Source organism: Vigna angularis, chromosome 7, assembly GCF_016808095.1.
Source record: "Vigna angularis cultivar LongXiaoDou No.4 chromosome 7, ASM1680809v1, whole genome shotgun sequence".
Lineage (NCBI taxonomy): Eukaryota > Viridiplantae > Streptophyta > Magnoliopsida > Fabales > Fabaceae > Vigna > Vigna angularis.
In genome coordinates, this window is record NC_068976.1 from 19236093 (window position 1) to 19250392 (window position 14300).

Genomic DNA, 14300 nt, shown 5'->3' on the forward strand with positions numbered 1-14300 from the left:
TTAAATGTAAGATATAAATTTAAAAAAATTTAATCTTGTTAAAAATATTTTTAAAAAATATTAATTTTAATAAAAATATTAATATTATTTTTAAAAATATTATTCTAATAAAAATTAAATTTGATTTTAATTTTAAAAAAATTCAATAATTGAATTAAATTAAAATAGTAAATATTGATTAAATTGAGATTTTTTCTTTCACACTCTCGTGTATAACACTCACTTGATACCTGATATCTTTTAATTAAAATTTTTTAATAAAATAAAAAAACTTATGACCTGACACAAGTAACGTGTAAAAAAATTAAATTTGATCACATTTTCTAAAATAGAAATTTTCCAACAAATAAAAGAATCAACTGAGAATATTTTAACTTAATAATTTTTATATGATTGAAAGAATTATATATTTCTTTTTTGGAATTTTGATTTGATGGTTTATTCTTAAAATTAAAAAAAATAAAAATAAAAACCTTTATTATCCAAAGCATACCCAAAGAAGAGACTACGAAATTAAGAATCAGAAGTCGAAAGAATCTAAGCATGGCGCAGGTGCTGTACATGGCTTTACCTGTCCCCGCAAAACCCCGCAAAGCTGCATCCTCATCTTCTTCTTCCAAGCCATTGAAGCTTCCCCGTAGAAGCCGCTCCACCAACATATCCATTCCTACTGTCAAAGGTAACAACAATCAAAGCATGCTTTTTCATCTCCTGCTACAATGCTCCTACTTCATTCAATGCTTCTGACACTATTGAATAAAAACTGAAACTTTCAGGCAGTGGCAGACGTTTGCTCAAACCCCAGAAGCTGAATTTAGAGGTTTCTCCTCACAGAGCTGGTGCATCCACTTTTTCCCTCATCGTCGTGTGTGCTTTGAAAGAAAGTGGAGTTTTTTATTTGTTGGTTTGGTTTTTGTCGATGTTGTAGTTTCAGCGGTGAGATTGATGCGAATTGAGCTCGGTGGTGCTTTTGCTGACCTTCTCAACGAGAAAGGGAAAGGTTCTGGTGAAAACGAGATGGGATATGTTCAAAGAACGCTCGGTTTTCGCACTCGGGAATTGAGTCATCATGACCTTAGATTGGTTAGTAATTTAGTTAGTTATTACTTTGAACCCTTTGAATCCTTTCTGTGCTTGCTTCACAACTTACATTGCAAAATGTTCTTTCTTATATTTAAATGTTCTCTTTAATATCTAACAACTTCAAGATTGGATGCTTTGGTAATGACAACAACTTTTCTAGTTGCATATCAATAATTCAATATGCAAATGAGTTTTTGTTGTCCTTTATTAAAGTGGTATATGGGAATGATTGACTGCTCGCTTGTCTTCATCAGAGATTAAGCACACTGTATGAGTATAATGCTTGATTTACAGTTCTACTTAGACGTTGATTACTTCGCCCAATTTCTCCTATTTGATCAGACTTTACAAAATCCAGAGTATTATCACCCCTTATTAGGCTCAAACTTTTAAGTATTTCGACTTCTAAACTAAACTCCCTTTCATGTCACTTCATCAACAAATTATTGATTCTTTTCTCTATTCGTACTACAAATTACATAGGTCACAGACATTGTTGGTGGCACAATTCGCTGGAGAAGATATCTTGATCATCTGATCAATTCACTGTGTCATGATAAAGATATATCTAGCATGGAACCTCTTCTCTTACAGGTGAATTTGAGCTCTATATTTATTACGATCATGTTTGTTTCAGTCACTGACTAATTAAATACATCATATACAGCACAAACAGAGGATAAAGAAAAGAGCAAAATTCCATTTTTTTTTAATTTCGTGAACACTGGCCATTAAAGATTTTTTGCTGGATCTTTTGCTATAAAGTATATGGTGTTAAACATTCATCAGCCTGAGTCCTTATGTTCTTTGGGCATTTTAATGATCTTAGTACTTTCAGATTCTACGAATTGGCTTCTATGAGGTTGTCAAATTGGACATGCCACCTTATGCTGTTGTAGATGAGGTATTTTATGGCCCATATGTATTTCTTGTTTAGTAATGAATTGGTTGGATTGGATTCATGTTGCCTGAGGCTTGAGAAAATGTCATAAAGATTATAATTTGAACAATGGATATGAACTAAATTTATAATTGCAAAGGATTTTCATTTACTGAATTCAATTTTTTTAATGTTGTCTACTGGTGATGTGTTATGGTTATGAGAGTGATTATTGTTTTGAAATTCAACCTATATTTCTTCTCTTTTTTCAGAAGAATTAATTTTTGAAAATAAATTTTGATGTCATGTTACTATAATTTTGAGGCTTTGGTTCAATATAATATATACACTATAGTTCCAACCTTCTTTTAATGTAGTATGAATATACTATAGTTCCAACCTTCTTTTAATTGTAGTATGAATCTGCTGTATGAAATGCAGAACGTGGAGCTTGCTAAAGTTGCTCTTAGACCTGGGGCTGGAAACATGGTCAATGGAATCCTCCGAAAGCTAGTTGCACTTAAGGTTTTATTTTTTTGTATATTGAATGTTTTAACTGTATGTTGGAAGTCTCACATCGACTAAATATAATAAAAATTTAGAATATATAAGTGGGTGCAAACCTCACGTTATAAGTTGATTTTGTGAGGGTAGAGTTAGGCATAAAATGCACTTCTTAATATGCTATTAGAGTCATGGATTAGAACCTAGTCCTATGCTCGAAATGTATATACCTCAGTATCTTATAAGCTGGTTTTGTAGGGTTGACTTAGGCTTAAAGTCTAGAAAAATTTTATTCCCGTTCTGGTGTTCGTGGGTCCTTACTATTTGTAATGACTTATTCTTGGTGTTCTTCTTCATGTTCGGCCTTATATAATATACAACTTTATTTTGCGTGGTCCACTTCTAATTTGACCTAGACCAAGTCTTCTTATTTGACCTAGACAGAGTCCAACCCTTCCTTTTCGATTGAAACCTTGTCAGAGTAAATAAGTCCTTACATACAGTAAGCAGCCCACCCCGGAATGATTGAGAACAATTTTTTTTCAAGATTTTAAATCTAGCTCAACCCTACTAAACTAACTTGTAAGGTGAGGTTTGCATTCATTTATATACTTTAAATTGGTCTTATCTCTAGTCGAAGTTGGACTTTCAATACACCCTTCACGCCGAGGTTTATACATCTCAAACGTGAAATTAGACATTAATGGGTGGTCTAATAGCGGGTGAAACAACAAACCAACAAAGTCCAATTCTTAACACTATAAATCATGAAGAATTTTATCAAATCCATTGATGTTTGGTTTGCAGGAGAACGGTACTCTTCCTTTGCCCAAAGTGGAGGGTGATGACCGTGCTCAAGCACGTGCGTTGGCTACTCTACACTCACATCCAGTTGTGAGTGACTTACTGCTTTCACTTTTTCTATACCACTATTCATTATTCTAACAGGAAAATTCAAAACTAGGAATCATGCATCAGAGACCGATAACCATAAAATCTTTTATTAACCTCAATACCATTAAAGTATGGGTACGGTATAAGCTTAAGATATTCAAAATAGTTGTAAACAAAAAAAATCAATAAAGAATTAGAACTATGTGATCAATACTTAGTTTGTACTCATTTTCTACCTTGCTCTTGCATACCTAAAGTGTTATGCTATTGTTATTTTCTTAATATTTTGTGGTGGTTATCAAAACATAATAGGCTAACGTTGAAGGCCAAAAAAATTTTATTTCGAAGGTGGAATTTGTATTTCAGGATTTGGATACAGTGCACTAAAATATAATGGTTCTCACTTTGAAAGGTGTTTTCTTGGTTGTTTATTTTCTCAGGTTAGTATCATTGGTCAAACATAAGTTTGCTGTACCTAAGATCAAATGCCTAGATAAATATATCCTAAATGTCTATCCCTGTTTTTTGCAAGAAGAGTTTTAAGAGTATTCTGTTAGGATATAAGGAGAAGAGACATAAGTTAAGATAGTTAGAATATTAATGGGTTAGTTATTTGAGGTGTTAGTTAGATAAATTGGGGGAGAAGGAGAGGACAAAAAAAAGATGTTAATTTTGTAGACTGAACCTTAGCTCTTTGTGAAGGATGAGAGAGTGCTCTCTTATTTCTTGTTTTTCCATTTTATTGAATAAAAATATTTCTTTTATTTCTCTTTTCAATTCTTGGTTCCTAACAAATTGGTCTAACCTATCGGGTCTTTGAGGGAGAGCCTATGTTCGAGATGAAGGAAGCACAAATTTGGGCCATGGTGAAGCTGCCAGTGTTTTGCGGCAGACCCAATTGGTTCGATTGCTAGGACTGAAAAATTCTGAGATGCAAGGAATTCATTCATGAGCATGGAGGGTATGACTGTTTTTATTTTTTTTTATTGGCAATGTCAAATGTTAGTATTTGTTAGTGGGAGGAGTTGAACCCACAACCTCTCACCCTCCTTTCTAACTTTACCACTAAGCCAAATTTATATGAGTGTGACTATGCTTTGGTTCTACATTTTGTGCCAAGATAATCCAGATTCATTGGGAATCATTTTCCACGGCTTTGGTAAAAAGATTCAAAGATAGTTATGGTAGAAATATCTTTGAAAGATTGACTGCCATGAAAAAAGAAAAGAAAACTGAGATGCAATCTTGCAGCAAATAAGTGGAAACTTCCACAGTGTTCTTGCATGAGGACCAGCATTTTAGATGTATAAAAGGGGACACTGATTCAGAGAGTAGTAGTTTTAAGTGTGATGGTAATGCATTTCAATTCTTGAAATCTGAAAGTAGAAGTAAAGAAGGTTGGGTAATGAAGAATCACACCATCTGTAGTGGAGAAAAAACAAAAAATGTGGTGAGATTAGCAAGAGAAATAAAAATCATTATGGAGAAAGAAGTGGATGCATCAACAAAGAGAGTGAAGATTATGGACTTATGATCAGTTTCTTGATAATCCGATTATAAAGTTAACCAATAAGAAAGATGAAGATCGACATGCAACCAAGCATCATTCCCGGATTCAGATTTCCATAATATGAATAAGAAATGATTGTTGGACTCATTTGATAATGAAGGTGGTGGGAACATCAATGACATTGGAATCTTGGAATTTCAACTTACTGGGTTTAGAGACTTTTATACAAAATCCAATCTCATCCCCACCACCACCCAGGCCTCCAGGCCCAAAATTTGCAAGCTGTAGCCAGTGGATTCCCTTCCTATGATAGGACAATATCACAATGCTTTCAAGAAGGATAGATAAAGATCACTGTGATGAAGATGAGCCACAGGATCAAACTTCCACTATTACAGCCTTGAGGACAAGGTTGATTTTTGGAGGAGTGAATTGTTAGGATACAAGGATAAGTGAAATTAGTTAAGATATTTAGAATATTAACGAGTTAGTTACTTGAGGTGTTAGATATAAATAGGAAAGGCGATGAGAGAAAAGAATGTCAATTTTGTAGATTGAGCATTAGCTCTTTGTGAAGGGGAAGCCCTTGAAGGAGAGACTGCTCTCCTATTTCGTGTTATTTTCATTCTATTCAATAAAAAATCCTTCTTTTCTTTCCCTTTGCATTTCTTGGTTATGGCTGCATGTTTAGTCTTGCTTTTCCATTCTAGATAGTTGAAGTCAATAGTTGATTGTCTAAAGATTTTTGTCTAACAAAATTGGTTAGCTGTGATGATTAATGTTGCATCCCCAAAATGGAAATGAGGCAAAAAGAAGAAAAAATATTGATTGAATTAATTGAACAGAACAAAGGAGACAAATCTCTCCTCAGACTGTTTACCCTTTTACACAAAGGTAATGCTTTGTTTACAATTGATAAAACATAAAATGTCACCATCTCCCTTACACCCTCATATGTTTTATCTATATCTAGTTAACCCCTCTAACTTACTAACCACTAATTTTCCTTTCTCTGTTCTAACTCATAACAATGAACAAATTTGTTTACCTTTTTTGGCATAACCATTTTAGTTTACTTTTTCTATAAATCAAAGTATAGTAGGGATATATTACTCCAATAGTACTACCCAAGGTGCCAATGGCATGGGATCCTACAAGGGCAGGAAGAGGACCACTGTATAATGAATAATTAGTATTCTTTTAACCAAACTAGAATGTAAGAGTTAACAAAACGAACTTTGCAATTTACTAAAGTTGCTATCAGCAAAATAAGGTAGGTAAAATTTAATAAAAACATTTTCTTATTGCTCCTTTTGCAGTGGATGGTAAGGAGATGGACAAAGTATCTCGGCCAGGAAGAAGCCATTAAATTGATGATATGGAACAACAGTGAGCCCAGTTTCAGCTTAAGGCAAGTGAATCTTTCTTCCATTTATTTGTGCTCTACCTGGGGTAGCATGTAACACATAATAAAGAACTCAAGCTATATTTTTATGATAATTTCAGAGCAAATCGTGCAAGTGGTTTTTCAAGAGATGACCTTGTGGCACAGCTTAATGCATTGAAGGTGCTACCACTGCCATGATTGAATGTGGCATTTGCTTATCATAGTATCTGCTTTTTATTTTATTTTTATTGTTTAATGTTTTTGTAAATTTATAAAATTGTGCAGTTTGTTTTTGAATGAATTCCTTTCTTTTTTATTAGGTTTGAGTAGAAGTTCATGTTACATTTGCACTATAAAATTGTATATTACCTGTTACTCTCTATATTGTCAATGTCTTCCTGACAGATTTAAGTTTCAGGTCCCTCACAAGCTTTCATTGTATTTAGATGAATTTGTTCGTGTCAAAACTGGGTTGCAGGTATAAATTTCCTTACGAGTATTATGAATTTCTATGGTGTCGAACACTCATTAGAGGAGAATATCCGTTCGGACTGAACTATATGCATATTTTCTCCCTTATGTAAATAATAGCTCATAGGTTCAACAGTGTGTAATTGTGCTTTAGCTGACTACTTGCTTACTGTGGGTTATCTTTTACTTTCATTTCTCTTATATTTTTCAAATGGGAGGCATTGAAGTTATATTTATATTTGCTGTTATTATCTGTTATGAAGTAAGCATGACTTTCTCGTTTAAGCTGACTGATTGTAGGCTCGTATTTCAGATTGTCATTCATGCTGGTCTGCTCAAAAAGGGTTTATGTTCAGTTCAGGATGAAAGTGCAGGTCAACTGTCAACTTTTCTCATAGAAGGGATTCATATAAGGCAGTAATATCTATAAGTTTATTTTCTCCTCTTTTGCATTTTACTTGAAACACTGTGACTGGCCTCTTCTTTGCTAGATGACCCACCAGGGATAATACTACATCATTTTATGCATTCATGTTCCTGTATGGGTTTTCTTTGTAAGATTTTGTTGTGATTGATGGAATTTGTGACCAAAGGCCTTGCATTTAGCATACACACGATTTTACCTAATATGCTAATCAATGTATAGATTTCAACCGGTCTTTATTTTCCATTTTGAATTTAAAGAAATTTTTACTTTACATGGTTATATATTATCGTACAGTGTGTCACATCCTTGATTGCAGGTCTAGTAGTTTCTGTTGTGGATCCTCAACCTGGTGAAACTATCGTGGATGGCTGTGCTGCTCCTGGTGGGAAGACCCTATACATGGCCTCTCATTTAAGTGGCCAAGGTACTAATTTGTCTAAGATATTTTATTAAATCATATTGAATTTCAATTTCTTCAGATACTCTGATAGATATTTTCTTGACTTTGTTTTTCTTTAGAGGAGATTTGTTTCAGATACTTTTAGTTTTCGTGAGTTAGGTCTCTTACCCTTGGAGTTGGAATTATAATAAGCTTTGTAAAACATGAACATCGTTTCAGATCCCCTCTCCCCACGGACCCCCTCATAACATGTAGCAGGAATCGTGTTCTCTGTTGGAGATAATAATCTCCTTCGATCTTCACTCATTCTGGCTATGAGACTGTATTTTTGTCTACAATATTCTAACTTAAAAATTTGTTGATATACTAGTTTCTTGCTTTTTCCGTTTTCCATTCAGCAGAATAAAAGGAAAGCTTGTGTTTTCAGGTAAGGTATTTGCAGTTGATGTAAATAGTGGTAGGTTGAGAATTCTTAAAGAGACAGCAAAGTTGCACCAAGTGGATGGTGTCATTACCGCCATTCATGCTGATCTTCGTACATTGACTGTATGTTATTTTCTCCCTGTAAGTGTTAACTCTGAAATTGTTATGTAATTATTTCTTATTAGTTTTCTTTTGGATTTTATCCAGGATAATGAACAACTTAAGAGTGACAAAGTTTTGTTGGATGCTCCATGTTCTGGACTTGGTGTTCTATCCAAGGTGATTGTGTTAAAATATGTTTCCTCATTGTCATTGTTTTCACAAATTAATTAGTATATTCTGCTTATCTTGTTTATTAATCTGTTTTATTCATTGGCTTTTGAAGAGAGCGGACTTGCGCTGGAACAGGGCGCTTAAGGATATGGAAGAACTGAAGAAATTACAAGATGAGCTACTGGATGCAGCATCCAAGTAAGCTGGGGATTCTCTTTGATGTTTCCTCTCTGTTTGTGTACATTATATTTTATCCAGTGAATTCATTGAATGAAGTGACGAAAAGCTTCATATGCTGGTTGCTTATTGCATAATCAATCAATGCTTGTTGTTGTATGCTGATATGAAAAATTGAGTATACTAATTTCGAAATAATTTCTGTAGTAGATGAAACTAATGATACATTGTTTCCCTAATGCATTTTTTTTGCACATTTAGATTGGTAAAACCTGGGGGAGTATTAGTTTACAGTACATGCTCCATAGATCCTGAAGAGAACGATGACAGGGTGGCTGCATTTCTTGTAAGACATCCGGTAAGAATGATCACTATTCACTAATCTTATTCAAATATTTTAATCTTTTGTTTAAAATACTCTTTCCTTTTCTGAATCGCACTACTTCAAATTAGCTTCAGTTGAATTGTTATATGGAAGATGTTTTAAATGGCAAATCCTCCTTTTTAAGCTTGGTGACGGGCTTCTTAAGAGAAATTGGATGCTGTTTACGTCTCAGGAATGTTGTTGAATAGCATTTGGAGTTACTGGAAGTTTATAGAAATTAAATGTTCTGCATGTCTTTGATTAGGTCCTTGTAAACATTTAAGGACATGATTGTCTGATTCCATTTTGAGTTTTTGACACAGAAGAATGGATTAAACAGGGACAACATGCATATCATTCTCTTTGGAAGTGCTCTGGTTTCCCCTCTAATATTTCAAGTGCTAATTTACTATTATTTGAATTCCAGGATTTCCGCATTGATCCTGTAGACAGATATGTTCCTCCTGATTTTGTGACAAGCAGTGGTTTCTTTTTCTCCAACCCAGTTAAACATTCACTAGATGGTTCCTTTGCTGCTCGTTTGGTACGAGATTCATAGAATGAGTTTCTGAAAAGGAATCCTTTGTGGATTTATTGCCAAATAGATGTCATTGATGAAAAATGAAGAGGCTGCTTATGAGTTGTGGCTGTTCTGGTATATCTCTTCATGTCTTCATACTTTGAAATCAAACATTTAACCTGCAGTGGGATGCTGCACTTCCAGAACAGGCATTCTAATTTCTCAAAGAAAAGATTTATATGAGATGAGATTGTCAATAAGTTGTATTTCACAAGGAGCTCTGGAAGGATGATGAATTGGTGATCCTTAAAAGAAGTACAAATACTATTTGTGAATGGAAAGTCCAAGCTTCAAAGATTTCTCCAGCATAATTACGCATTCTGCTGCAGTTTCAAGAGATTACTTTGAGTGCAATGTTCAGTAGCTGTTAACTTGGAATGTTGTCTTTTAGGAGTGTTTGTAGTTTGATTTAGTTCAGTTTTGTATTAAAAAGTCATTTGAATCAAACATCAAATATAATCAAACCAAATCAATTTTTAAAACTACAGTTTAATTTAGTTTTAGAGGTTGATATTATTTTAAAACTGCTATACATTTTATAAGTATGTCATAAAGAGACATTTTCTTTTCATTTATTGACCTTTTTATAATTCACTTTTTTAATATTCTTAGCTAACTTACATTGCAATTGTCTGCTGTAATGCTCTGATAATTAACTATTAAACTATAAATTTTATATATAAGATTGATTCTTTATTTTTAATCTGAATCAAACCGAATATTCAAGGGAAAAGTGATAGATCAAAACATTTAGTACAAATTGGTTTTGATCAATTTTTATGATTTCCTGTTGCTGTGTTGGTTTAGTTTTTAATACCCTTAACTATTTTTACTGTGACGCTGCCATATGAGGTGCAGAGCTATTAATGTTACTGGTGGCAAATTATATATAGGCACTTATAGCTGCAGCTGTAACTTTTGTCCATACAAAAAGGTGCATGGCAAAGACTAGTTAAGAAATGCTAGAAATGAATGCCAATGGTTTTCTAGTGTCACAATATTCTGTTCAAGTTTAAAAAAAACTTTACTTAGGCATAACGTGCATTTCTCACCCTAGGAGTATCCTTTGGCAGAATCTTTACTCATTTTTTTCTTGTTCTTTTTTAGCATATGACAGTATACAGTAACGCAGTTTTCAAGTTTTTTTCGTTTCTGAAAGTGCTATATATTCCAAGTTATTGCAAGCACTAACTCAATGGTGACTGTGAACACACTTGTAATACAACTCAATTCAATACTAATTTAGACATTTATGATGTAATCCTTAGACTAACTTCTAAATATACTAAAAAACAGTAATTTTCAGGAAAAAAAATTGTAGGGTGAATAGTATGTTAACACCTGTTTGGAGAGATGGTGTTAGTGCTTGTGATGAGCTGTTCCATGGGAAATGATGATAAAGAGAAAGCAACAGAGTTAACCATGACTGCGTGAGTACATTTGGCGTATCTGAATTATGCATTGCCATGCATAGGGCTATGACTGATAAGCATCAGCAATCGTTGTGCATGTCCACAACGTGTCATGAAAACTATTATCCTCTCTGTTATGCTCAGAAGTCACAAGTGAGAAAAACCAAACCCTATAGAGCATAGATCATAGAGACACACAACATGGTCCCTGACATTACTTTGAAACACCAAAACAGGAAGCCAGGTCCACAAGATGGAGTTTTGGTTGCTCTCTCTCTCTCAAGGATATGTATCAGTGTATTCTTTTCCTAATACTGCTACCAGAGAATAAATGATTTCATATCTGCAATTTTCTTATATTAGTACTGATAAACCACTAATCATTTTGATGATATGATTTTTTTTGCACTAACCATGCACAGGCATTGAATACTTTTTTATTGATTAACAATGTAAAAATGTGTACAATGTTACTAATAGAAGTTAAACTCCTTTCATATACAAGCAAAATGCTACCTAGGATCTTATTCAGCAATGTAGTTCATTGGCTCCGTGTTCTCAACTAACGACACACAGGAGACAGTTTCAGTGGAGCAGTACAAAACTTTCTCTGTCATCTTTTCACAACCTTCCACTGTCTCAAATTTGATGCTTTGAATGAATTTACCTTAAAGTCTTGCATGCAATTGTTTATAAATATAAAGTGATAAGGAATAAAATAAAGTGTCATCTCACTACATTTATATAAAAAATTATTACAGTTCTTATTTTGTATTAAGCAACTTTAACCAACAGCGACACCAAAACATGAAAGAAACAGAGGAAATGTTAATTAGGAGACTTTGATTTACTCTCTTTTTGACAATTCCTTAGGATTAATTGTCATTATTTTCAAAAAGAAGTATTTAATAAAAAAATTCCTTAACAAAACTAATTAATAATAAATAAAAAAGGATAAACTTCATGCACATAAATTTCGTTTTCAAACTGAACCAAATCAGTTAGCCATCATTGCATTTAATTACTTAGGTGATATTCCTAAGAATACATCTCTGCATTTATTACACCTATAGAAGGTTAGCTAAACCATATATATATATATATATATATATATATATATATATATATATATATATATATATATATACACACCGTACAATCTGCTAAATTGAATGAGCTTGATGTTATATAAGAACCGCTATATGGTTATGGGGTGACATATTCACCTTTGATAGAGTTTTTGTTTGATACGTTTTTCTCTCCTCATTCTCGAGCCTTCATCATGTTCATGAGAAAAAGTGTCTTCATCTTCCTTCTTCACAACTCCATCTTCAGAATGCTTTTGCATTCTCAACTCTTTTTGTTTCTCTGTTGGACCTTTATATTCTTACTATCCCTCCATTAGTTCTTTCCTACCTATATATGAAGGTTAGTTATCAGCATAGTTCTCTGCATCCTATGTAGAAAAGGAGAAAAGCTTAAGTTGGTGAGGCTGATTTGGGATGAAAGAGATTCATTATGCAGGTGAATTCATGCTTAATTAACTGTTCACTCCTATATATACACGTATCATTATCAGTGTGCATATACCATATCATTTCTAAAGAATTTTTAGCATATATACACGTATAATCATTCAATATAGTTACAAAACCAACATCATGCTTAATTTTTCACCGTATGAGGAGCCTACATGTTTCTTTTCTTGATCCTTCTGCAAAAAAGATCCAAATTTAGTAGTTTGGAGAAACTAAACAGACAGCAGGATAAAAACTGAGACATGAATTTACTTCTCTACAGATCAAGCAAATTTCGTTAAAACACACTGCAATTGATTATGATTCATTCTAAAAGCATGGAAAGACTTTATCTATCTATCTATATATTTGTATATCTCTATCATTTTATGTAGCTGAAACTAACTGCAGGTTTAATTAGAAATAACATATCTTTTTCTTTTATTTGAGAAATCATATCCAACATTAGACAAACCTTTTAACAAAAAAAGTGTACTATATTTCCCCCTATTATTTATGGCTTGGACCATTTTCTCAGTTTAGTATTCTTTTCAAATTTTACATAATTATGTGTTAGAGGAAGTACTCTCGCACTGAATTAAGTAAAATATGCAGAGATATAAAAAAGAAAACTGAAACCAGCTCAGTCATTATATTTATAAACTTGATATATGCCTGATATATTGTTGGAAGTTTTACGTTGACTAGAAATAAGACTAATACAGAGAATATAAGTGAGTGTAAATCTTATTTTATAAATCGATTTTATGGGTTGAATCAAACTTAAAGTAGATTTTTTACATACATAGATAAACATATATTTGTTGAGCATGATAGAAGATCTGTTCTTAGATTGTTGTGTATTAAAAATCAGCTTCTTAAGCGGATCTGAACAGTTTAGCATTAAATATAGTTCCTGAGTCCAGGTCAGAGGATATATATAGTGTAGAAAGTCTTTAATTAATGTAATGTAATAATGGTATGCATGTAGATGGTGTGAAATAGAGGAGATGGTGGGTAAATAAATGAATGAGAAAGCAATATAGTAAGTGCATGAGCAAAAATAGAGTAGGAAAAAAGTGGAAGAAAGATGGTTAATTTGGTAGAGGAAAGGTGCACATGGAAATGCCGTATTAATAAATGTATATGTATGGTCTGATCGGAATGCATGATGGTTGACATGTAATGTTGGACAGGTGATGATATTGAATGGAAGTGCATGTGTTGAAGGGTTCATTGGTGGTTGGAGGGATTGTGATGAGATATATCATCTCATGTTGACAGAAGAGAGAGAGCACAACCCGAGAATGGTTAAAGGAGTGTTTGCCTTTGTTGGGAGTGTGCTCTCTCTTCCTCTGTCATCATCACATTCACATGCCTTTGCTTTCTAGCTAGCTAAACTGGAACAGTACATGCACCACTCTCTGTTATACCTTTCAAGGTATGTCAAGCTTTTCTTACCTCAGGTTGGATTGCTTATAAACATGTCCCTTTCAAACTGCTCACATATGCTATATGTCTAGCTCATATACCACTGCATAAATTCAAATGCTCCTTCAAATCACTCTCATGTAAACATATCACCCTTTTTCCAAAACACTTTTGGAAATCAAAGTGGATACAACTAAGAAGATTATCATTATTGTTAGTCAAGATCTTCTACTGGTTTTTTCTTGGGATATTATAAATCCTTTTTATGCTTAATTACCTTTTTTTTCTCCATTTTTATTGAAAAGTTGTAAATAGATATAACTTTTATTTTTATTTTAATCAAGTTATAACTAAAATTTCATTTTACTAAATAATAATATCAGTTAAATTTTACTTTAATTTAAAAAATTAAGGATGAACTTTATAAAAAGAACAAATAAAAAATTGTTAGAAATATTTTTAAGATTTTCTTTTATTATACTTCCTCTTCTTTTGAATATTAAGCAATTATAAGATTCACCAAGAAATGGTTAAATTGAGAATTTAATTCCTTGCAATGAAAAATGA

The 14300-nt window shown here is 32.9% G+C and overlaps 1 protein-coding gene across 2 annotated transcripts; it reads left to right on the forward strand.

The window, feature by feature from the left end:
* The first annotated feature begins 476 nt into the window (after positions 1–476).
* Positions 477–9855, forward strand: LOC108338687 (uncharacterized). 2 transcript variants are annotated; one of them, XM_017575722.2, is made up of 17 exons: positions 477–679; positions 777–839; positions 929–1083; positions 1567–1677; positions 1922–1987; positions 2405–2488; positions 3275–3361; positions 6191–6282; positions 6378–6438; positions 6677–6736; positions 7043–7103; positions 7473–7580; positions 7984–8102; positions 8187–8258; positions 8365–8450; positions 8691–8787; positions 9221–9855. In XM_017575722.2, exons 1-17 carry the CDS (start codon positions 544–546, stop codon positions 9350–9352), a joined length of 1590 nt encoding a protein of 529 aa, XP_017431211.1. In that variant the 5' UTR covers positions 477–543; the 3' UTR covers positions 9353–9855. The 2 variants fall into 2 exon arrangements, with proteins under 2 accessions (XP_017431211.1, XP_017431212.1); XM_017575723.2 differs by lacking the exon at positions 3275–3361.
* The last annotated feature ends 4445 nt before the right edge of the window (positions 9856–14300 follow it).

Excerpts from the sequence above, each read along its gene's own strand:
- LOC108338687 (XM_017575722.2), top strand. The coding sequence starts at position 544 with ATGGCGCAGGTGCTGTACATGGCTTTACCTGTCCCCGCAAAACCCCGC. Across the intron at positions 1,988-2,404 it reads CTTATGCTGTTGTAGATGAG|AACGTGGAGCTTGCTAAAGT; the intron begins GTATTTTATGGC and ends TATGAAATGCAG. Across the intron at positions 7,104-7,472 it reads AGTTCAGGATGAAAGTGCAG|GTCTAGTAGTTTCTGTTGTG; the intron begins GTCAACTGTCAA and ends CCTTGATTGCAG.